We start from the raw sequence: 23,295 nt of genomic DNA on the forward strand, positions 1-23,295 counted from the left end.
GCAAATGTGACTAATAATGTGGAATCGGTTCAAAACATTGTTAAAAACAACTATTTCTGTGCAAATGCCTGAGGTGAAACTTTTGTTTGTTATCAGTTGTTTTGCCGTTTGTTCAGTGTTCAACACCTAGTGGTTGTTGTGTAAAAGCGCATGGATCTGTAAGAAAGACCAGACAGGAAAATGGTTTTACAATATCATTTAATCATAATCCATGCCAGAATCACTGCTGCACATAAAATACATTTCTTATTAAATATTTTTTTTTCAAGTTTTTCAATATCTAATTCAAAAATCCAGTTAGTAATAGCCCCTGCCCTCTCAAAGAAGAAAAGCAATTGTATTATACAAAAATGCAATCGAAAATTTCACACAGTGAATTCTTGTACAAAGAGAAAAAAAAAGGTATAACGACTATATCCACATTGGAGAAATATTCTAAACGTTCCTTAATGGAGTATAATATACAAACATTTACTTTCTTATTCGGGTTGAAGTTCAAATGTACCTTAATTTAAGCAGTCGATCATGAGATAACAAATCAAAAACAATTATATATCTCGATGTTAGGAATCATGGTGAAAAGACCACAATGCAACACCCCATCTCACGAAAAATAGTCAATACAAGAGTGCAAGCAATGAGTTACAGTGGGAACAAACATACAGGAATGAGGTGGACAGCACTCTCTTTGGACACAAACACAATCATTCCTTTCAAAACTACATCCTACAGCTAGAGGCTAAAACACTAAAGCCTTTACTTGTGCACAACCCTTATGTTTTCAAGTAACATTATGACTCGTAAATCTAAATCTTGTAAATGTGTGTATGTGCACGGTGCATACTTCCCCTCCAGGCCAGGGAACAATATGTACCATAAATCATTTATCTGTGTGGGACAACATACTTCAGTCTTGGCTGTTTCAGGCACCAAGTGTCAAAATTCAGATTTCAATCATTCCTAATTACTCATGTTTACGACATTTGACACTAATTAGTACTACATTGGTATTTCGAAACGAACCCTGAACATAGTCAACAATCACAATAAGAAAATGAGGTCCAGTGAGGAAACGCTGAGACTTTTCATTAGACACAAATACTATTTTTTTTTTATATATTTTTTTTGAAGTCAACAGAGTGGATGAACCTCACGAAAATAAAAAAAGTAGTCATATTTCACCTCAAAATCGATTAAAAATCAAGCACTTTTTTATTTTTGTTTGCATTGAAACAATTAAGCAAATTTTGCAAAAGAAAAAAAAAATCTCGATCTCATCACTGTGATACAGTAACAAGTTATATTTAAAAAAAAAAATAAAACTATGAAGGCAGTACTATAAATATTACATTGATGCATCAATAATTGTCTTTTTTTTATATTTTTAATTACAATACAGTGTTACTCTGTTCAATGTCATTACAATAATGTTCACAACGGAAAAAATTTAAAGAGGTTGCAAAAATGGGCTTCATTTCACGCGATATACATACATTTTTATTTTGGGGTGAACTGTGACCATTTTGAGACAAGTTTCATGAGATTCACCTGGGTAAACAGTTTGGTTCCCATTGGCTCATGGGTGATCATGTAAATGTTGCTTTGCAACAATAGTTTAAAACGGTTGGTTTTCAAATGGCTGACTTCAGATACATTATAAATTGAGCCCTTCTGCAAAAGTTTATACAATCTGCGTTTCGTTCAAGGAAACACTGAAAATCAGTTTTGGTTAGGTACAAAGGAACTGTCTGGGATTGTATTAATGGCTTTTATGAGATCAATAAACCTTGATTTGTTTATCTGTATCATTACTTTCCTCTCTGAATGTGGATATGAAATTACGTCAAAATACACAGACTGTCCTTGTTTTCTTGTTTCAATTCAGAACCCTAACATCAAAAGACCACCATCACACCATGAAACATGCTTAAATACTCAAGTTCACTTGCATGAAACACACAAAATGGCTACAAAAACAAATGACCTGGCAATAAATTCCTTTATCTCAGAAAGGATAGGTAGTACTCAGTTTGGCGGCCTGAACGCCTGCAGATTCATAGAGATCATTTAATATAAATGCTGACTTCGAAGACTGAGAAGAGTTGAATATTATAAATCGAGATACATCTAAACACCAAACATGTGAATAACTGCACATTTGCGTAAAGGCACAGTCTTGAAAGTCTCGAAACTGGTTAAGCGACAATTGCAGTCCTTAAGAAAAGAAAAAAGAAAAAAAATAAGAGTGTGCAACATGATGTTTACACCCAAATACACTAAAATCAACCCTGAGATAAAAACAGAGGTGTTCCTTTAAACTGAGAAAATAAAGATGTTACCCCGACTTCTAGATCCTAAAAATACCTACAAGAGAGCTTTAACATGCCTTTGCCTTTTTAAACCAAGCGTTCGTAATCCAGTTAGTTGCTTCAAACCAACAACAACAAAAAGCTTCTGCTTTTCTCGGTTTCTTTCGAACACATTTTGGGTAAATCCCTGCTATCCTTTAAGTCTACACTGTGCTTCACAGTGGTTGCCTAAACGAAGTTGCAATATCCAATCTTTACGATTGCTTAAATGTCGAAAGCTCAGACCAAAGCGACAGTAATAACGAAAATAATAAAAAGAATAATCAACTCCAACTTAAAGAGAATTTCCACCAAAATAGGTGCTTTTAAGGTTGTGGTAGGATGTCTCAAGAGACCATTATATGCTAGCAGGAAAAAAACAATAACTAAAGCTAACCTCTAACTTAAAGCTAAATTACTGAGGCTGACAGTGTTTTGTAAGTGATGAGATCTCACCACCAAGGAAGCAACTACATGGAAAGATGCAAGTTTGAGATTTACAGTGCAAGTCTTTTGATAAACCTAATACATTACTGATTAGCTGACAGAAATATAATGTTGTGGACTTTAACGTTAAGGCAAATTGACCAGTTGCCAAGGTCTGTGCAGAACATTATATTCATATTGCATCTTTGCTTGTTTATTTTGGCTAGTTTGATAATGCTGTCAGTTTTTCTTCCAAAATCTGCACAAAAATGTGAAAAATGTCTGCAGATTCTACAAAGTTTTATTTTATACCCAACAACACTACTCTACTCTAAAAGTGGGACTCTAAAGATCACTGGGATTGACGTAACTAAAAACCACAAAACCAATTCCAAATAATGTGAAATATGGAAGTATTCATGCTTTGTGGTTTTTCATCTGAACAGATTGAGATATTTAGCATTACATTACCTGTTCACCAAGAGATCCTCTGTAATGATTGGGTGCCGTCAGAATGGGAGTCCAAAAACATCACAATAATCCACAAGACTCCAGTCTTACAAACAGCAGCTTGTCACATCAACAAAAAACATTTTTCTCAACTTTATACCGTTGTTTCGGTCCAAAATATGAGTCCATAATCTATAATAACGCTTCCACCTGTGAAAAAGTCCATCCTCTGTTGTCCTCTCACATCAAAATCCATATCTGTTTCAATTATAAATTGTGACTGATCTGTGCATATTTCTCTTCTGGTTCAAACAACGTGACTTTTTCACTTAAGAATGCAATATTATGGACTTGTATTTTAGCCAGAAGCAACAGTTTGAAGTTAAAAACGTTTTATAGATGGATTTGTTTATTACAAAAATCCATCTTTTGACTTCACAAGACATTAATTAATGAACTGGAGTGGTGTGGAATAATTGTGGATTATTGTGTTGTTTTTATCAGCTGTTTGGACTCTTATTCTGACGGCACCCATTCACTGCAATGGATCCACTGGTGAGCAAGTAATGTAATGTTAAATTTCTCCAAGTCTGTTCTGTTTTTGTTCTAATTTTTGGGTGAACTATTCCAAGCTTTTCAAGTCCAGTCTCCTGCAAGACATGAGACAGTGAAGCAAAGTTCAGTTAATCCCCCGATCAGGTATTAGAATGAAGTTGAGGAGGACTGTGATGTATATGCTTGAGCCCAGCCTGTAGGGGAATTCGATCGAACCGGCCCATCAAAACAACGTTCTTTAAACTTCAAAGACAAAACGGAGAATGAACGGGAGTCTTGAGGTGGCTAAAACTGCATCAAAGTCTTTCTTTTTGCTTTGAATATACGTCACATCTTTCAGGATGAAAACATCACATATACAAAAAAATTAAATAAAAATGTGGCTTGATCTGAAGATCGTAATTTCACTGACAAAGTGAAGAGTAGTATATACGCACTCTTACAACAGAATGCATCTTTATGCATTACCGTAGCAACTTGCTTTCCATCCTCAGGATGGAAAAATGTAACTATACCCACTATGAAAAAAACAGAGTGACCTGGATTGTTATTTCTATAATAATGCATCCCTGAGGACATTACAACACAAAATGATGATTACAGGCGGTTCAATCGAAATCCCATAGGCAGTGTAGTGTAATATGCTGAAAACAATACAAGGGCCCTATTAAGACTGGAAAAGGCTTTTGGGTTTGTTGGCATGAGTGCAAAATTGAGGTCAAATTAGTGAACATTGGGGTTTACTAGCATTTCTATAACCGACAATAATGTGCATTGCAGCAATCACGCTGTAAAAGCCTAAACGAAGCCTAATGCATGAAACATGATACATAGCTTTAACCGTCAAAATTGGTTGAATATGCAGCAAGCCTGCAGTTATTATACAAAAAAAAAATCTATTTAAACACTAAACTCTGACAGAAGTGTAAACGCCACACCAAGCACAACGAAGAGCGTAACTACCGAAAACGTAGCACATAATGATAAAAATGCAATTCTGAAACCCAAGATAGCGGATTAATGATTGTTAAACAACATAACTGAGATCATCTTATATGTTGCCTGACAAACATTTAGACTGTGGATTTTTCGGATTCACCCTGATTTACGCGGCTATGAAGAAAAAAAAAAGCTAGTCTCAGGAAGGTGAACAAAAAGTAGGAAGAAAATACTCGACAGCAGATACTGCTGTAAAAAGAAACTAAATCAGGGCATGATTGTGCAAGTCTGCTGAGGCACATGCACAGTGAATCCCACCCATATTTGCCTGATGGGTGTTTGAGGGTCAGCGGAGGAAGCCAAGCGCTCAGGATTAAGTGAATGAATACAGCGATGATGGAGCGTCCTGCTCTAGAGGGTTTAACCTGGCATAATAGAGGGGTGATGGCTGCAGAAGCGGAATCTGAGGTAGAAAGAGCCGGCTAGGAGTGGACGACTCCGTTCTTGGGCAAATCAGGGCTGCTGGCCACCTGTTCGGAGGACAAATTGAGAGATGACGTCTTGCTGGTCAACGAGGACATGCTGTTGCTGACGAGACCGCAGTCCTGGACCAAACTGATGGAGCCGTTTGAACCCTCACTACAATTAAAGAGAGAAAGACGATGAGAACTACTGTCACGGACACAAGAAAGCACAAATCTTGACTTTTTCAAAAAAATAAATAAATAGAACTTACACAACTGAAATGTTACTGGTAAAAAATTATATATTTTTCTTTTGATTTATTATTTTAGGGAGAATCACTGTTATATTTCACCTAAGAGTGAGTGGATGTTCATCTCGTTGCAGTGTGTGTTCGTCTTGTCCATTTTCGACTGAGACCCGCTTGTACTTGCCATCGTGGTTCTCCTGAAGGCAAAATAATTCACAGCAATGTAAATCACATGACCTTTAACACTTCACTGAGTGAACAGAGATATAAAAGTTACTGAAATTACACTCCACAGAACCAGTTTAAAAAAAGCAGTACTCTTACAAATGACCTTGCTTAAAAATGGATTTTCTGCTCAAGAAATGGGCACAGTGGCATGAATTATTCACCGGTAATAGAATATATTAATTATGAATAATTAATAGAAGCTCTATAAATTGCATGTCTCGCTTACCATGGCCATCTCCTTTGTCCTCATGACGATATCTCTCTCCACCTGGTGCAGCTCGAGGCTCAGTTGTTCACTGGACAAATTCCCAGATGACCAGTCTACTCGAGACGGCTGGGACATGACTGAGCTCGGGTTCTGCCAAAAGAGAGAGTGAAAAGCTGAATCATTAAAGTAACAACAACAAAAGATATTATAATCTTTATTCCTAATATTTCTTATAGAATAACAATACTAATGCTACATACATACATACATACATACATACATACATACATACATACATACATACATACATACATACATACATACATACATACATACATACATACATACATACATACATACATACATACATACATACATACATACATACATACATACATACATACATACATACATACATACATACATAGAGTGTTTCCTCGGAGGAGGCAAGGGAGGCAGTGCCTCAAGATATTGGATGAAAAAAAAAGAAAAAAAAAAAAAAGAAGGGCAGACAGTCTCACCTCCTGGCCGCGACTCCGCGTCTGTTGGCCGATTTGGAGGTTGACCTGCTGCAGCTCCATCCTCAGCTGCTCACGCGCCTGCACGGCAGGGGATGAACTGGATCTGCGGTATAAGCGGAAAATATTTCACTCATTTAGAACATTTCTAGAATAAAACTAAACAGAAACCAAGAGATTATAGTAAAGGGTGGGGTTGGCGACATACCGCTCGCTGAAGTGACCCCGAGACGTTTGGTGTGGCTGGTAGGAGTCGCCGCTCCACCCGCTGTGATTCGCATGGGTGTAGTCAGCTTAAAGAGAAGACAAAGACCATTCAAAAACACTGAAATAATCATGTTGTCCCATTAGCAATGCTAAGACAAAGCAGGAGGAGTTTACCAGCTGAAGCAGTGTGCTTGGCTGAGTTTGGCAAGGGTGGCATGGGACTGTTTGGCGGGTAGCCCGGTTTTGACGTGCGCGAGATGGCTCCAAAACGAGACACAGTTGGCAGAGAGCCAAAGGGAATGATGGGGTCGTCGTCTTTGACATCTGCTGCTCTGCGCTGAAGCTCCAAGCCGTGTGCTCTCAGACTTTTGCTTTTGTCTATATTTTTTTGCTAGAAATGGTTACAATTAGCTTAAGAATCCTATTTGAATATGCTAATTATTCAGCATGCTATTATTTAAATGCATCCAATTTCACCATTTAATATTTAAGAATATTATCCAAGCATTCACATGGAATAAGCCTGATTTATTTTCAACACTCACTGGTCGTCTGTGATATATGGCCTTTGGTTTGTCAACAATATGATTAGTACAAACTAGACAGAATAAACACTGATAACCTTTTGTAATGGAACAGCCACTGAAAACAGCACAAATCTGAATGCGTGGGAGAAACGGGACAAAATTCCCTTGCAATGTGAAGCCTTTCAGCTTTAAATATTTCAAATTTTTAAGCTCAGGTTTTCTTTCAATGTGTGCCTTTGACCATTTGTATTTATTTGTATTTCTAAACTGCTTGAGAATCCCTTATGTACCTCTAAACATGCAAAACTTACTGTGTCCACGACATTCATGCCGTCTTTGGACTTTATATCCTTGCTGCCAATGTAAGAACCAAAGGTGTCACATGACCAAGGCGAATATGAGCTGGTGTAGTCCGTTTCCCGGAAGTGTCCAAAATTGTGGGAGTTGTCTTCCATGTACTGCGAACAATATGGATATGGCAACTCATTACCTACTATGGCTCCATGATTTGGGGAAAAAAAATGTCATTGCAAAAAAAAATCTCTGATAAAAATATGATTTAAAATCCAATAAAAAAAAAGCTTGAGATTTGCTGTGCTAGTCTGTAAGATTATAATTAATATATTTATATTTTACAAAATATATGATATTTATTATTATATTTTAAAAAATTTGAAATATTAAAATGCTGTTTTTAAAATTACAAAACAATATTAATAGAATATAAAATAAATAACAATAAATAAATAAAATAAAAATTTAAATAGATATAACTTTTCTAAAATGGATTTCAGAAAAATATATAATTATATCATAAAGCAAAATTAGAAATATATTTTTCACAGAATTACAATATAATATCAATATGAATATAATATAATTATTATTGAATACAAAAATAAGACATTACTAAAATATTTTACTAAGAGCATTTAATTATAACTACATGTTTTTTAAACTTACAATATTGTATAAATAATAATAATAATAACAACATTAACAATAAATTAAAATGATTTAAAATGGATATAATTTGACTAATAATATAAATATAATATGATAATTTGCCTAATAATATAATAATTATTATTATATTAAAAAAATATAAATATTAATGTTTTTTAATAAAATTACAATACCAATATGAATATAAAATAACTACTATTAAAATACAAAAAATAAAATACAAAATTACTATAATATTTTACTAAAACAGTATTTCATTATTATTATTATTACTATTATATATTATTATTACTTTTTTTTTTTTCAAATTGCAATACTTTCTACAATACTACAATACTTTTCAGGCCTTCTACATTTTGTTTAGTAGTATTATTATTATTATTATTATTATTTCTGTGAAATATTCTTCTGCTTACATGTCTCTTCCCCCTCATTTCCTGAGGGTAGCTGGGGTCGTATGAGTGTGAGGAGCTGAAGGACGATGAGGAAGCGACCTTTCTCTCCTCCAGCTGGGCCATGATCTCCTGTCTTCGGCGGTGCAGGTAGTCTAGGGAGGGCTGAGGTCGTGTGTAGGCATTCTGGGGACACATTATCAGAGGTTATGTTTTCTTTATGTTTTAAATGAGACCAGTACAGTTTAAATATTGCAGGTAATGGATCTTACCCTCGGGTAATTCCTGATCTGACTGGAGTGGTTATAGTTGTCTGGTTCTGGCAGGTACGAAGTGTTTTGGGGTGGTAGTTGCGGGGGAACGTCCGGACTCCTTCGTACCAGTTCCTCCCGTGGGGGGAATGTCTGGGGATGGGCGTAGGCTGAGTGGCGACGGGCATCGTGGTGTGAAGGGTATCCGTAATGGGAGCTGGGGTTGGCGCACTGGCGCTCTGAGGTGTAGGAGCTGGAATAGGAGTCCAGATATGGTGGGATGCCTGGATCTGGAGCAGGGTGATGGGCGTAGCGTGGGTGCACGTGGTGATGAGGATAAGGATTACCTGTTGAAATTAGGAAAATTAAGATTTTTTTTAAGTGCACGGATCTACAAGTGCAAAACGTAATGTGCTCATTCAAAAAATCAACAGTGTTTTGGTACCTGCAGGGTACTGGGAGGATTCATATTGGGCGGAGGGTGGCAGAGGGCCTCTTGTATCAGAGTAATACCGTTCAGACTGGTGTGGTGTGTACATGTGAGGAACTCTAGGCACCGCAGGCATGTGCTTCTGTCCGACTGCACCATCGCCTGCCATCCTGGAGTGGGAATTTATGAGCATCCCTGGTTTTGTGATGGATTCCAATCTGCATATCAAGAGAAAGTGCACAATTACTCTGCACTCTTGCTTTATTAAAATTAAAACAATTTTGACAATTAATTATTAACATTTAATATCCATTTATTGATTTATATGGCAAGTAGTCATTTGGGAGTAAAGGCCATTGCACACAGAGTGGGAAATTTTTGCACGTTTTTTGCACGTATATATATATATATATATATATATATATATATATATATATATATATATATATATATATATATATATATATATATATATATATATATAAAAAAAAAAAAAAAATTGGACCAGGTTCAATTTTCTGCGTTTTTGCATCCGTAGCAAGCATTTTACAAGCATGACGAATACGAAAAATGCATAAGAAATTTTCGGACTCGGTGTGCAAGGACCTTAAGTATGTAGAAAGTTGGATAATGTAAAGCTGTGTCGTTATTGTTAACTAAAACTATTAATAAATCAATAATTTTGATTAGTTCATTGAAATTAAGCTGAATTTTAGTACTAAAAAACTTATTTCAGTTAGTTGCCAATGCAACATTTCTTTTTTTTTATTTATTATTTACTTTCCTCAAATAATATTAAACTTCCATCAGATGCATATCACACATTATACATCCGAGTACACTCATATATGGGCACCCATATATCTACACTCACATTCACATGCTTTTATATATCTAAGCGTGCCCATATATGAACCTTTTACATATGTTGTGTACATATTGAGGAGAACATATTGGGAGGGGGGAAAGGAAAAAGAACTATGTACACATAGGGAAAACTATGTTTTACATCAGAATTTTGATTACAAAATAAAGTCAGGTCTATGAGATGTTGCATATTCAATCCATTTTTCCCAGTCCGATGCAAATTGTTCCATTTTATGATTTACAAATGCGGTTATTTGCTCCATTTTATAAATGTCCATTGTGATTTTCACCCATGCATTTAGGGTAGGGCTCTCCTGTGACAACCATTTTTTCGTAAAACTCTTTTTAACAGCCATCAACAAAATAAAAGATGTTTATCTCTTTTCAGCCATTCTTGGGGTATGTATCCCAAAAATAAATTTTTACTGTTAAAGGGTATCACACATTTAAAGATATCTTTAAGGCAGAATGTATTTCTCTCCAGTAACCCTTAATAATAGAGCAGTCCCAGAAAATATGGTAATGGTTTGCGTTTTGGTTTCCACATTTTCTCCAACACACCAAAAGATTATTACCATAATGTGATTTCTGAGCAGGCGTAATAAAATATCTTATCAAGCTTTTCCAACCAAATTACTTCCATTTTTGTGCCTTAAATGCAACATTTCTAGTTTTACGTTAAGTTTATAATATAAAATGTATAAATATTAGATAAACAAACTGAAATAAATACTAAAACTGAAGTAAAACTAAATATAAATAGTAATAAAAAAAACAAATTTAAAAAAAAAAATTATAAAAAGTGCACAACCTTTACAATTACTAAACCTGAAATAATAAAAAAAAAGCTAAAGACAAACAAATAATTCTAATGAAAATTATGAGCACTTAAAATGACTAAAACCTAAACTAAAATAGAACGAAACCTGAAAATAAAAAGCAAATAACAAATATGAATAAATACTATAATAGTATATAAATAATAACACAGATGTACACAGAATCCGCTCGGCAGCACTCAAATTCTAGCGGAAAATCATTTTTAAAACTTCGGTATCGACTGGTACCGAAGTCAGTACTTTTTGACAACCATAACTGTTATAATAATAATAATAATAATAATAATAATAATACAATACATGTAAAAATAATAAAAGCCATTTGATTCTAAACACTGGTTGAAAATCATGAGAATTTTGAATTATTTTGATCTATTCATTATTTAAAGATATTAACGGTCACTACATAAAATATTACTATTAATATTTTACAGTTAATATTTATAATATTTTTATTTTATACATAGCTCTTAATACATGAAAATTTACATAATACTTTACGAAAGGGATCCTTAGGAAGACGATAATTTCATTGGCAATACGTGGTGTAAAAAAGTTGGACATCCCCCGTGCTAATATACGATTTAATTCCCACCGCTAATAAACATTCAAACTCACGAGTCTGGAGGTGAGCCAGGTTCACTGAGGCTCCCAGAGTCCATCTTCCCTGGTTTGTGTGTTGGGTCATATGATGGGTCCGAGCCTCTGGAAACCAGGTGGGCCAAGGTGGAATCAGGTCCTGTAGCTAGGATGACATTGGTGATGGAGGAGTGTTTGCGTAGGAGTCCCTCCATCGACGGCCCCTCGTCGAGCAACAGACCGGCGCCGAGGTCCATCTCGTTCAGCTGGGTCAGGGACTGACTGAGCTGTCGCCTTATTCCCAAACGTTTATTCATCTTACGGTACCTGTCGTTAGAGAAGAGGTGGTGAAGCTGATGCTAATGCTTATAACGCTTTATTTAACAAACTTAAAGTGCCGCTTACTTTTCAAGCTCTTCCTGAGAGTGAGCGAAGGTGCAACTTGCTCCGCGAGGACAGCCACCTTTTTGTTTCATGTCCCGACACATATAGGTCTTGTATTTGCTGTGCTGAGGTGGCTGTGGGCAGGAAGTGAGATATGCTTACTCATTTCTGTGCAAGTTACTTGAATGACCTGCTTTATAAATAAATTAAATGTAAAATAAAGCTAAAAAAAAAATAAAAAGAGAAAAGCCCATAAAACCATTAAAATAATAATAATAAAAAACTCAAAATGACAACACAAAGTTTGAACTATATAAATTTAATATATAATATTAAAAAAACAAAACAAAAGACAAAGCACAAATTTTCTGAAACGTAAACAAATTAAAAATGGAAATATAAACGCCAATTTAAAATAATAAATATTATAATAGCATATAAATAACAATAAAACAACACGTATATAATTAGTCATTATGGCAAAAAAACAAACAAAACAAAAAAAATGAATAATAAATAAAATAATGTTAAAATATAATAAACAAATGAATAAAAGAAGTGCTGCTGCTGCTACTAACTAAAAAAAATTTAAAAAATAAATAAAATTTAAAACTATTAAATATTAAAAAAATATATATTTTATGGCTGCAATCTGGTTACCGACCTGCTGCTGATCCCCCCCTTTTTTGCTGTGGTTCTGGATGAAATCCACCAGGCCGTGAACGACAGTCCGCACCGCTTCCAGCCCTTTGGCTAGCTGCTCCCATGTGGGCGCTGGGGCATCTGTTAGTACAAAAACCAGGCAAAAAAAAAAAAAAAAATCAGACATTTATGTTTTTATCTATGGCTGTAATGGCAATTGTGTGAGTGGAGCAGGCTGACGGACCTGGGCTGGGGTCGATGTCGGCCAGCAGCTCCAGATGGGGTCTGAGGCAGTTGAGATTGGCTGGATCTCCGGTTCTCTGAAGGGCGATGGTGAGTTCCTGCACACTCTGAGCAAAGGATGCTGGTGTCTGCAGCTGAAACACACAAAGCCACATAAACACATACTTCACATACCAGCACACAAAATCAACATGTTTTTAGCCACAATGTGACGTTCGGTACACCCTAAATGCATTCTCTACACAGGGAGGGGTGTTACTGGAGAATTTAAACACGTAACACTTGGATATACAGTTTTTTTTTTTTTTTTGCAAAAAACAAACAAAAAAACTACAGCTCCACCTAGTGAAATCTTAAAATAATACCCTGAACAGGATATGTTTGGAAAATTCAAGGTGAAATTACCTAGGCACTTTGAACCACAATTTATAAACAAAAAGCCATTTTTATTTCTCATAATACACGTCCTCATCATACCTTGTCTATGATGGACTGCATGTGGGATTTATGCGACTGGTCGCCGTACAGTAGAGATGACCACTGGTCAGGGGCAATACGCAGTCCACCCTCCATCGCGATCTGAACGATCTGAGAGTCGTGTTCCCGCCGAAGAGCCTCGTACGTGCGAAACTCCTCCTTCAGCTGCATCAAGGAGGAATCTTCATCACGTTTGGTCACCTGAGATTAAAACAAAATTTGATATTTAAATGCAAATACAAATTTAATACAAATGAAATGTACACATTCTTTTAAAAAACTTTTTACTATTTATACTATAAAAAATATTTACAATTACTAATAGTTTATATACATTTAAAAAATATTTCAAATCTAAAAGAGATCTGTTTTTAAAAATATTTTAAATCTTTTTTATATTTTTAAATCAGCAGACATGAAATGTAATGTTATTTTTAACTGTAATTTAATATATAAATAAAATAATACAATGAAATAATTATTAAATTTTATATATTATATTTTATATGAGCATATATTTTTATTATATAAAATTTTCACATGTAATATTGAGATTACAATGAAAATACTGCCCAAGAAAAGCATTTTACTTCCATATTAATTTGTGATACAGAAATAAATTATACTTTAAAGTATATTAAAATAGGCAACCAGTATTAGAAATTGCAATAATTTTCCAATATTAAACATTAAAAATCTTACTGATCCCAAACATTTTAACGGCATATATATATATATATATATATATATATATATATATATATATATATATATAGTATTATTAGAATGAGAAGCATTAATACTGTGAAGGAAAAGAAGAAAAGTAAAGGCACCTTAAAGCAAGAGGCCCTGTAGAGGAGCTGCACCACGTGTCCTATGCTTGTTTTTGAGGCCTGAGGAAATCGTGGTTCGAGTCTCTGGACCACAAAGAGGACCAGAACCTTCCGTGAGAGGGCCGACCCATCTTCCAGCGCGAGCAGGACCAGCTTCAGTGCTTCTTCCTGCATAGCTGTAAGGTGAAAACCAATTTTTGTTAGTGCCCACAAATGATTTTATCAGCCTGCTATCATGTTATGGTGGTAAAATCTTACCAGGGCCGAGAAACTGGCAGCCTCTGGCTCTGACGGCGGCCCACAGGTTAGAGGAGAGCTGCTGGGGGTTCTGGTGCTGGAGGATGAGCTCAGTGACGGTACGTTCACCCAGAGACCGGGCCGCCCGCATGGCCCGGATGCGGCCCTCCTCCTCCACCAGCTGGCAGTGAACCAGAGTCACCAGCTTCCTCTGCATGGGTCTGCTGAGAACGCTTTGAGCAGCGCCATTCAGCCCTGCACCTGCACGGATCAACACCAACAAAACACAAACCTTAACTGAGCCTTCTCATGGATTAATGATTATCATGAAGGATGATGAATCACTTAAAAACAATAAAGCATATGCTAAAGACAATAAACAAGATTGTCTTTAGAACTGTTCGGTATCTACACAATTAAAAATAAATAAATAAATAAACGAATACATAAAAATGAAAGAGTAAATTAAATAAAATATTATAAAACAAAGATATATTTAAAAATATTAAAAGCTATTTATTTTAAAAATATTAAACGTTTTTAGTTTTTTTTTACTTTTAACGGCAGTCCAATGATATCTTGATGCATCATTGGGTTGTCAAGGTCAACGCGTTAACGCAACTTCATTTTAACGACACTAATTCTATTAACACGTGATTAACGAAGCATGCATTTTCTGTTTGACCCATAGTTGGAGAAATGGAGATGCACAGTGTTGCCAATTTAGTGACTTTGACAGTGTTGCCAATTTAGACCCTTTTAGCATGATTCTAATGATAAATAACAAATGTTCATTTTGCATGTTCAGAAGAAGTGAGCTGCCCTGTCCTGCGAAAATGTAAACAGGTTTGTGTCAGTAAATTCCTCAGTACAAAGAAAGAGAAGTAATGGGAACCTGCTATTTCTTTTTTATTTGTCTAATAGACATGAACATGTTCTTTGAAAAACATCTATGACCTTTGAAACATGTCTAGTCTTCACGCTCTATGTCGACTATGGTTTCAATAATAATAAACATTTGCATTAAGCATCCATATTTGTCCACGCTGGTTTGGAGTACTAAACACTTGAAAAGTATTAATTTAAGGTACATTAAGAACAAACAAAAATGTGCGATTAAGTTGCGATTAATCACGAGTTAACTCATGACAATCATGCGATTAATCACAATGAAATATTTTAATCGTTTAATCGCAGTCCATAAAACACATACTAAGAATGCTAAACACGGTAGATTGCCAAGTGTCTAAAAAATAATAAATAAATGAATAAATAAAATTACCTCTAAACAAATAAAGCATAAAACATAAAAATATTTTTTGCAGTGCAATCACAATCCGCTTATGATATTTTGATGCATTTGTTGACGTTTATAATAAATCACTTAAAGCATATGCCAACTTATTGTGAATAACTGAATAAAAAGGCTGATGTAAAATGGCAGGGACCTCTGGTGTTGCTCAGGGGTTTGAGATAGAGGGCCAGGTCCTCCACACATGTGCGAGACTCCTCATAGTGCTTGACGTCCTCTGCAGCTGTCAGTAAGGTGAGGGGGGGAGGTTTGGGTACCTGCAGGAGAAAACACAACATTTGTCTGTTACCATACCAAAGATAGTTTTCATCTACAGGGCTTTGATGGCATTTTTCACATAACAGGTCATCATGTGATGGGGCTGGCAGCATTCCTCTACGTGTAGAACATGTTCACACCCACAGATTCTCAAAACAACATGTGATTTATCATCAAAGGTCCCCGTCATTTGGGCTGTCATGACTGTGGTTTTGCTGATTCACACTCGTATAAATATCTACATTTTTGCATACAGACTGAAGCATTAAGACTGATACTTTAACATGGTAGAATGATTTTTAGAATGAGTTTGTTTTTTTAAGAAATTAATACGTTTATTTAGCAAGAATGCATTAAATTGATCAAACATGAAAGTAAAGCCATTTGTATTAAAGATTTGTTTCAAATGCATCACAAAAATAAGCAGCACATCTGTTTTTAACAGTGATGATAATAAATGTTTCCTGAGAAGCAAATCAGCATATTAGAATGATTTCTGAAGGATCATGTGACACTGAAGACTGAGGTAAAGATGCTGAAAATTCAGCTTTGCATTACAGGAATACACTACATTTTTAAAATATATTGAAACAGAAAACAGCTATTTTAACTTGTAATAATATCTCACAATAATACAGTATTACAAAATAATAATGCTGTATTTTTCTATCAAATTAATGCAGCCTTAAGAGCATAAGAGATTTCTTTTTAAAAAATTCTGATCAAAGCCTAGGACAGTTTCATGAGAATTATGATTCAAAATGCAATGTTTATATATAATAAAATACTTTTTACAATCCAAAAAATGTTTAAAAACTTTCTGAACAATCAAAAAGCAGAAAACTATGCTACTTTTTATTGAGTTGACATTTAGTTAAATTAAAAAGGAGTTAAAGAAGTTAAAACTTTTGTTGAAAATGGTAAAATGTTTGATTTTTAAGGCTTAGTGCACAAATAGTGCAGAATGACATGAATAATAAAATTATACATATTAAAATATGAAGAAACTATTTAAAATATTTCTCTTTTTGGTCCATTTTGTGATCGCCAAGTCTACTAATTGTACATTATTAATAAGAAATATTTGTCTATTATTTTCTAATAGCAATACATTTTGTACTAATTTGGGTTTTGTTTTCATTTTAAAGATATTCACTTATGCATGAATAAAGAAATTAGATTTTCTGCATGTAGATGACAGCTTTTAAACATGCAGATCATCTTCACCTCATTTGTGCTATGTGAACACCCGTATAGAGCCTGCAAATTTATCTGCAGTTTTGCAACTGTGGCATTTTTGTATTTGTTTGATTTCCTTATTTAAATGCAGTACCCATTACTAGGCGATTATGTAATAGTTGCGACAGTCATACCCATCACCGCGTGTGCAGATTAAAAAGAAGTCTTTTTTTATAGACAACGTTGGGAATGACTGGCAGATGTTAATTCAACTTCTTGTTTCTCTGTTGGCTGTATATATGAGGAAGCAGTGTGTTGTACAGCCTCCTGTCATGTAATCACACGCTTCTGTATGTCACATCAGGCCTGAAATCCAACCAGACCGGAACGATCGCAAGCTGCTCTTCAGAAACCTGATGCTCTGAGCACCACCTCTCCACGCTGTACTTGACTCGCTGATTCAGAAACAAGTGGATGCAGTAAACACGGTAATAAACACGCTCCAGCTAAAGTACTGCACAATCGCTGCGGTCTGGGCGTTTTGGCTGTTTGCCTCATGTTTCTGATTGTTATCAAGGTCATTTGAAAAGGAAAACAGTGCATTGCCTGGGTGACAAGGAACCACTGTAGTTTTACTTCCTCATCCTCACTTGGATTGAGGCTAGGGTGGGGGCCACATCTTCATCCATATAAGGGAAACAAAGTCAATAAAAATAAACTTGTTTGGTACAGAATGAACCAATGCGCACTGGGCCGTCACGTAGAGGTGCTTTAAGGTTGTGTTTACGTTTACTGTTGGGTAAATTTCACAGCCGAAATCCAGTCATTTGAAAAGTTTGGGAGTTTTGCTTGAGATTCTGCGCAGATTTTGCTCATGTTGATCACACGAATTCTCCGCACTGATCAAAAGAATGCTGCTTGGTTTGAAAGCTACATCTGTGTGAGCTGTGCTTCATTCATCTCTGCACTACAGACAATTAAATATTTTGAATATATTTGCAAATGTGACTGCAAGACAAAAACAAACAAATTGTAACATTCAGCCCCAGGTCAATTATGCAGCGCTTGTTAATTGTGTCTATTACGAAAAGTATTCAAAATGCATTTTTATTGCTATACCTAATTTGAGACTAATTTATGCAGTTTAAGCAGATCCATTCGTTATTAATCAGAAATATTTCTGGTCATCAAATGAAGGCATAAAACAATTTCATTTATCTTTTAATTATTGTAAATTAAACTATTTCTGGCAAACAAAGAGGATTTACTATAAATATTAAAATTATGAAGAAATGTTGTGTGATTATTCCTTAAAAAATAAAGTTGTAATAAATTTTGTAGTAGTAGTAATAGTAGTAGTATTATGTACTATTGTTCAGTAGTAGTACTGTCTACTGAACAATAGTAATGTATTTCTGGCTCAATGTCTTCAAGTTAAACCAAACTTTTATTTTGATGGGTTGCCGTCAATATCTTTACATTTCTGTGTTCTGTGATACGACGCTAGTTTTACTCAAATCAAAGGGTAAAATGCTCACGAAGTGACTCTCAGTGCAGTTTTGGAGATGTTGTTCAAGTATTTATGTACTCATATATTGGAATATATTATAAAATAATAGATATTGGTTAGTGACTAATCTTCGTACATCTAGCTACTCCATTGACAACAGACCTTATTTGCTGCAAAATTTTTCAAATGTGACCACACATTTAGACTCACCTGTCCGCTGACGAGCTGCAACAGCGCTGTGTTGATGGGCAGCTGCTCGATGTCCGTGCTGATGGTGGTCTGGTCGAACGGGCAGGCCTTGCGGTGCAGTTTGTTCAGGCACATTTTGCACACGGTGTGGCCGCAGCCCAGGCTGATGGGCTTGCGGTGGCTCTCCTCGAAGGTTTGCGTGCAGATGGGACACAACAGAAACTCTGTCCATTGCGGGGCTTGTACGGGCATTGTAGCGAAGCACGGTCTGTGATGCACCGGTCCCCAAGATCTTCTCTTATTGCTGCATTTGTGTCTATGTGCGTTTTGCGTAAAACGATATGACAGTAAGTCCTAAAGGTTCCACTGGAACCGATAAAGCTCTTCCAAAGATCACGGTTTTTAAATATTTCCTGACATTGTGGGCGTTCAGCACATAGTGTGAAAAACATAACCTGAAAGACAAAAAAACAAAACAAAAATTATCACTCACGTGTCCCGTCAAGATTTTTATGCCAACATGCCAAATGATCACATTCAGCCTCAGATCAATTAATTAATAACTTTTTAATTATGTCTTCTTGGCCTATTACTTTACAGTATTAGGCATTTCTAATACTGAAGCTAAATTGAGCTTCATTTATGAAACAGAACAAAGTTGTTCTCAGCTATTTTTTAACTAATGTTTAATAATTATGTTCATAATGTTTTGTTAACAACATAGTATGACTTAAACTTACTAAAATAAAATAAACTAATTGATTTGAGTTTTTTTTCATACAGAATAACCAAAAAGGTTTCAAATGTGATAATCTGCCTTTCATTAAACACGAAAATGCTTCTATTTAAACTCTCGTTAACACATTAGAAGCACAAAAATACAAAACGAATAAAAACGACAAACTAAAACGAGAAACCCAGAAAAAGCTAAACACAATAAAAGAAAAAAAATCATATAAAAAGGCCAAACTACAAATAAAATTACTAATAAAAATACAATTATTTATAATTTGCTCAATCTTTTTATAGAAATTGATGTAATGAAACAAAAACAAAAAAAAATGGCATAACATAAATTGCATTTATTAATAATACAAACATTTAAATTCGTTCCACTCATTTCATAAATAAGACCCAACAACTGGAACACACAGCTTCTGTAATGATGTTGTTTCATTTTTTGATCAAATCCCAAGAGACTTTGATATTCAAAACTTGAAAACATTGATCTTGAACACTTGAAAAATAAGTTTGAAAACTTTGTATTTCCTAAAAATAATAATAATCAAGATGCAACAAATTTTCCTTGGCTACATTTGCCGTTTGATTTTCTTTAAACAAATCTTTTGTTGAAAAATAAAAACCACGAACAAAACCACCAGTAAATAAAAACAGGACTCATTCTGTTTTTCCATTTTCGTCATCTTAGACACATTCTTATCACTGACCCGAGTACAGCAGGTTTATTTTGGTTATCAAAGATACCAACCAAGCAGGATTTTTTTTTGGGCTAACATTAAACCTTTTGGCTTCAGCCTGGCAACATGAGCTTTATGAGACATTCAGTCCTGGCCGGGAAGTCCAGAACAGAAGCAATAACCTGACTCATCATTTATTACAGCCTAGTCTGCGTACCGTACCTTAAAGCTGCCCGAAATAGCCATTATATAACCAAAACAACACCTCCACAACACAAAACTGAGGGGATTTCAAATGACTAATCACGACTAAAGTGCAATTCCTTTGACCGCTCCAGCGGGAGACATAACAAGGAAGCATTTAAACTCAAATCAGGTAACGAGTCCTGAGATCTGACTCATCTGACAAACAAAATCAACGTGTTTTCAGGAGCAGAAAGGCAGGAATTCTGACCTATAGGGAACAGAAACATGAGCCATAACAAAGAGCACAGTTTCCATCACATGCACGGGAGTTGCACACTCATGCTTCGGTGACAAAAGGAAGCCGAAAATAAAATCGATAGGATACTAGTCACGAAATTTAATACCCGTTTCCTTTCTGAATGTATCTTAAAATCAACACTGAAAACTATTCTGAGTTCCACCCTGTTGCCCCATCAAGAACGCTAGTTTAATATAATACATAAGTCCTACGCAAGTGTGAGAATTGCACCCTAAAAGATTTTATTTATATATACACACACACGCATTGCCTTACCTAACGAGTGCATACATGTAACATTCAGATACATGCTGTTATCTTCAGCAGCCACCCATGCAACTAAGGCACTTCCTCTTGTGGCAGCCATCAAAAGCACAGTTTTACACAGGCACACCCACACTTTCTATGTCATAAATTGTTTCATTAGTACCAGGATTTCTCAGTAACTATAATTAAGTTTAGTGGGTGTTCGACAAAAGGACAAGCTCTGTGGTGTGGGATAACTATATATAGAACTCTCTCTATATAAACATTTCAGAATAAAAAAAATATTAAAAAGTTTTTTTTAAACAGTTCAAATGTATATGTAATATTAAGAAAATATTTTAACCTTGAAAATATAGATTTTAAATAAAACACTTTAAAATGCATATATACTAAAATATTAATTCTATTAAATAATAAAAAAATTGAAATGAATTATATTTATTTAGTCATTTAGCATATACACCAGGAAGTATAATATATCAATGTGTATTTCCAAGCATCTCCATACAAAGAATTAATGCAGTGTAATCATGACTCTGAGACCTGTTTGTCAACTACATGTGACTAATTTAAAGGCAACTGTATTTAATGTGCATCATAAAGGTCATTAACATGTCTGACATTCACTTTTGTGATTCAAAAAGAGTAATATTTTCAGATGCCAGTGCACAGTCATGGAAAAAATGACCACTGTTCAAAGCATGCTGAGACTTATCTCTTGCCCTTTGCCTATTGGAAACCCCATTTTTAAGCATCACTTAATCTAGCGTTTAATTACACAACTCAACGTGATCTAACAATATATAAACCACAACCTATTTAATCTGTGCCAAGAAAAGACAATAAGCACGTGTGCATCATCACATTCTTGTCGGATTTAGTAGCCAAATAAAGCCAATCAAATGCACAATTATCAAATGAATCCTCAGGAATCTCCTTGTCAAGGATTTCTTGAGAACATCGGATTTCTGTGTAAGTTAACTTACGTTAAAATGTTTGCATAACATCAAGCCCTTCAGAACAGGAAAGAAAGAGACAAAGCCAATTGACTCGAGCTCGATGTAGCTGTAATATAATAAAACACTCGCTTTAAACTATAAATATTTCGATATTTTATACTTACTCATCCACCTAGCCAAATGCCACACGACGATGAAGAAACATCATTTGTTTAAAAGCTCATTGTCAAACTGTAATGCTAGTCAGCTAGCAGGTTAACTAATAACCGTTTCTAGATAAAAAATAAAATAAATTAATAAATACATTACTAATCTTTACCTAGCACCACTAGATGTTTTCAACATTATAACGCCCTATAAAATTTAAGCTAATATAAATGTGCATTTGGACCGTATCAACCGATTTGAATATTAAACAGCTAGCCGGTGTGCTAACAAAACAAAGCTTGTAGCCTTCCGCTAAACGTCATTTGTTAAGTTAAAACGCTTGTATCGCGAATCCCTTGGTGTTTGCAGTAATATTTTGCTAACTGAAACACTTTCAAATCATACAAACATAACCGATAATAAAATGTATTCTGACAGAATAATGTGCTCGTGAGCGTTAGCATGTATGCTACGCCGGTGAATGCATCTTAGGTAACGCTTATTTGTAACAGTTTTAGTTCGAGTTACGCTCATTCTTAACAATACTTAATGCAGAAATGTCGTTTTAGAGGTGATTATATCTATTCTGCTGTATTTCTAAGCTACAGACTCTACGCATTGTTTTAGCCTTTATATACGATGTGTACACAAATATATATAAAATAAACGAAACCTAAAAGGACAACAAACCTACATAACATAAGCAGTACAACATGCACTCACAATATTTGGTTCAGCTCAATCTTCACAGAAGAAGGGCGAATTTCGCCTGCCGCTGTAAGGAAAGTTTCTTTGGACTGACTGCCTGAGTCTGAGCTCTAGAGAGAGAAGTCCAGGATTGCGCAACCGGAGATCATCAAGATCATATCCTCCATGGAGTCTCAAAACTTAACTAGACAGCATGGGTGATGTCCAAATGCGGTTTAAACACAAAAAGCAGCGTAGTATGTTTTAAAACTCAACATATCCGCCATAAGCCTCGTGTTTGGTAAAGTCTGATGAGAAGCTGAAGATGTTGTAATCGAAGCTTTTGACTGCATTCGCAACAACAACTTTTTAACGAAGCTCTTGTTCATGTTAGTCATGTCCATGAATTTAACATGTTCTAATACGGTTGCTAAGGCACTCGAAGTGGTGTTTAGTGCATTGCAGTTGCTAGGGTGTTCTGGGCGGTTACTCACTAGCTCAAAAGAACTTACCTCAGTTCTGGCCCTTAAATCTTATGCAGTTTTGTGGGTGTGTTTGGCAAGTCAAACATTTCAATACTAATTAGCTGACACAGAATTGTTGAGGTGTTTAGATATCCTTATGAGA

The 23,295-nt window shown here is 35.1% G+C and overlaps 1 protein-coding gene across 2 annotated transcripts; it reads right to left on the reverse strand.

The window, feature by feature from the left end:
- Positions 1-188: 188 nt before the first annotated feature.
- LOC306875397 (roquin-1-like) lies at positions 189-23,189 on the reverse strand. Of its 2 annotated transcripts, none has more exons than XM_079425912.1 (20): positions 22,705-23,189; positions 18,728-19,161; positions 15,707-15,827; positions 14,280-14,519; positions 14,022-14,197; positions 13,189-13,389; positions 12,713-12,845; positions 12,491-12,609; positions 11,848-11,960; positions 11,482-11,769; positions 9,173-9,375; positions 8,749-9,074; positions 8,501-8,662; positions 7,430-7,576; positions 6,766-6,982; positions 6,593-6,677; positions 6,388-6,490; positions 5,885-6,016; positions 5,536-5,627; positions 189-5,357 (listed from the first exon to the last, which is right to left on the reverse strand). In XM_079425912.1, the coding sequence occupies exons 2-20, from the start codon at positions 18,956-18,958 to the stop codon at positions 5,201-5,203; spliced, it is 3,246 nt and encodes a 1,081-aa protein (XP_079282038.1). In that variant the 5' UTR covers positions 18,959-19,161; positions 22,705-23,189; the 3' UTR covers positions 189-5,200. The 2 variants fall into 2 exon arrangements, with proteins under 2 accessions (XP_079282038.1, XP_079282039.1); XM_079425913.1 differs by lacking the exon at positions 22,705-23,189 and adding an exon at positions 20,885-20,984.
- Between the last annotated feature and the right edge of the window lie 106 nt (positions 23,190-23,295).

This window comes from Barbus barbus (genome assembly GCF_936440315.1).
Source record: "Barbus barbus genome assembly, chromosome: 9".
NCBI lineage: Eukaryota > Metazoa > Chordata > Actinopteri > Cypriniformes > Cyprinidae > Barbus > Barbus barbus.

Bases quoted from the DNA above. Each gene is read 5' to 3' on its own strand.
- LOC306875397 (XM_079425912.1), bottom strand. From the start codon at position 18,958: ATGCCCGTACAAGCCCCGCAATGGACAGAGTTTCTGTTGTGTCCCATC. The intron at 6,983-7,429 runs GTAAGTTTTGCA...AACCATTTCTAG, and splicing joins GCATGAATGTCGTGGACACA to CAAAAAAATATAGACAAAAG. The intron at 6,017-6,387 runs GTGAGACTGTCT...CTCTTTTGGCAG, and splicing joins CGCGGAGTCGCGGCCAGGAG to AACCCGAGCTCAGTCATGTC.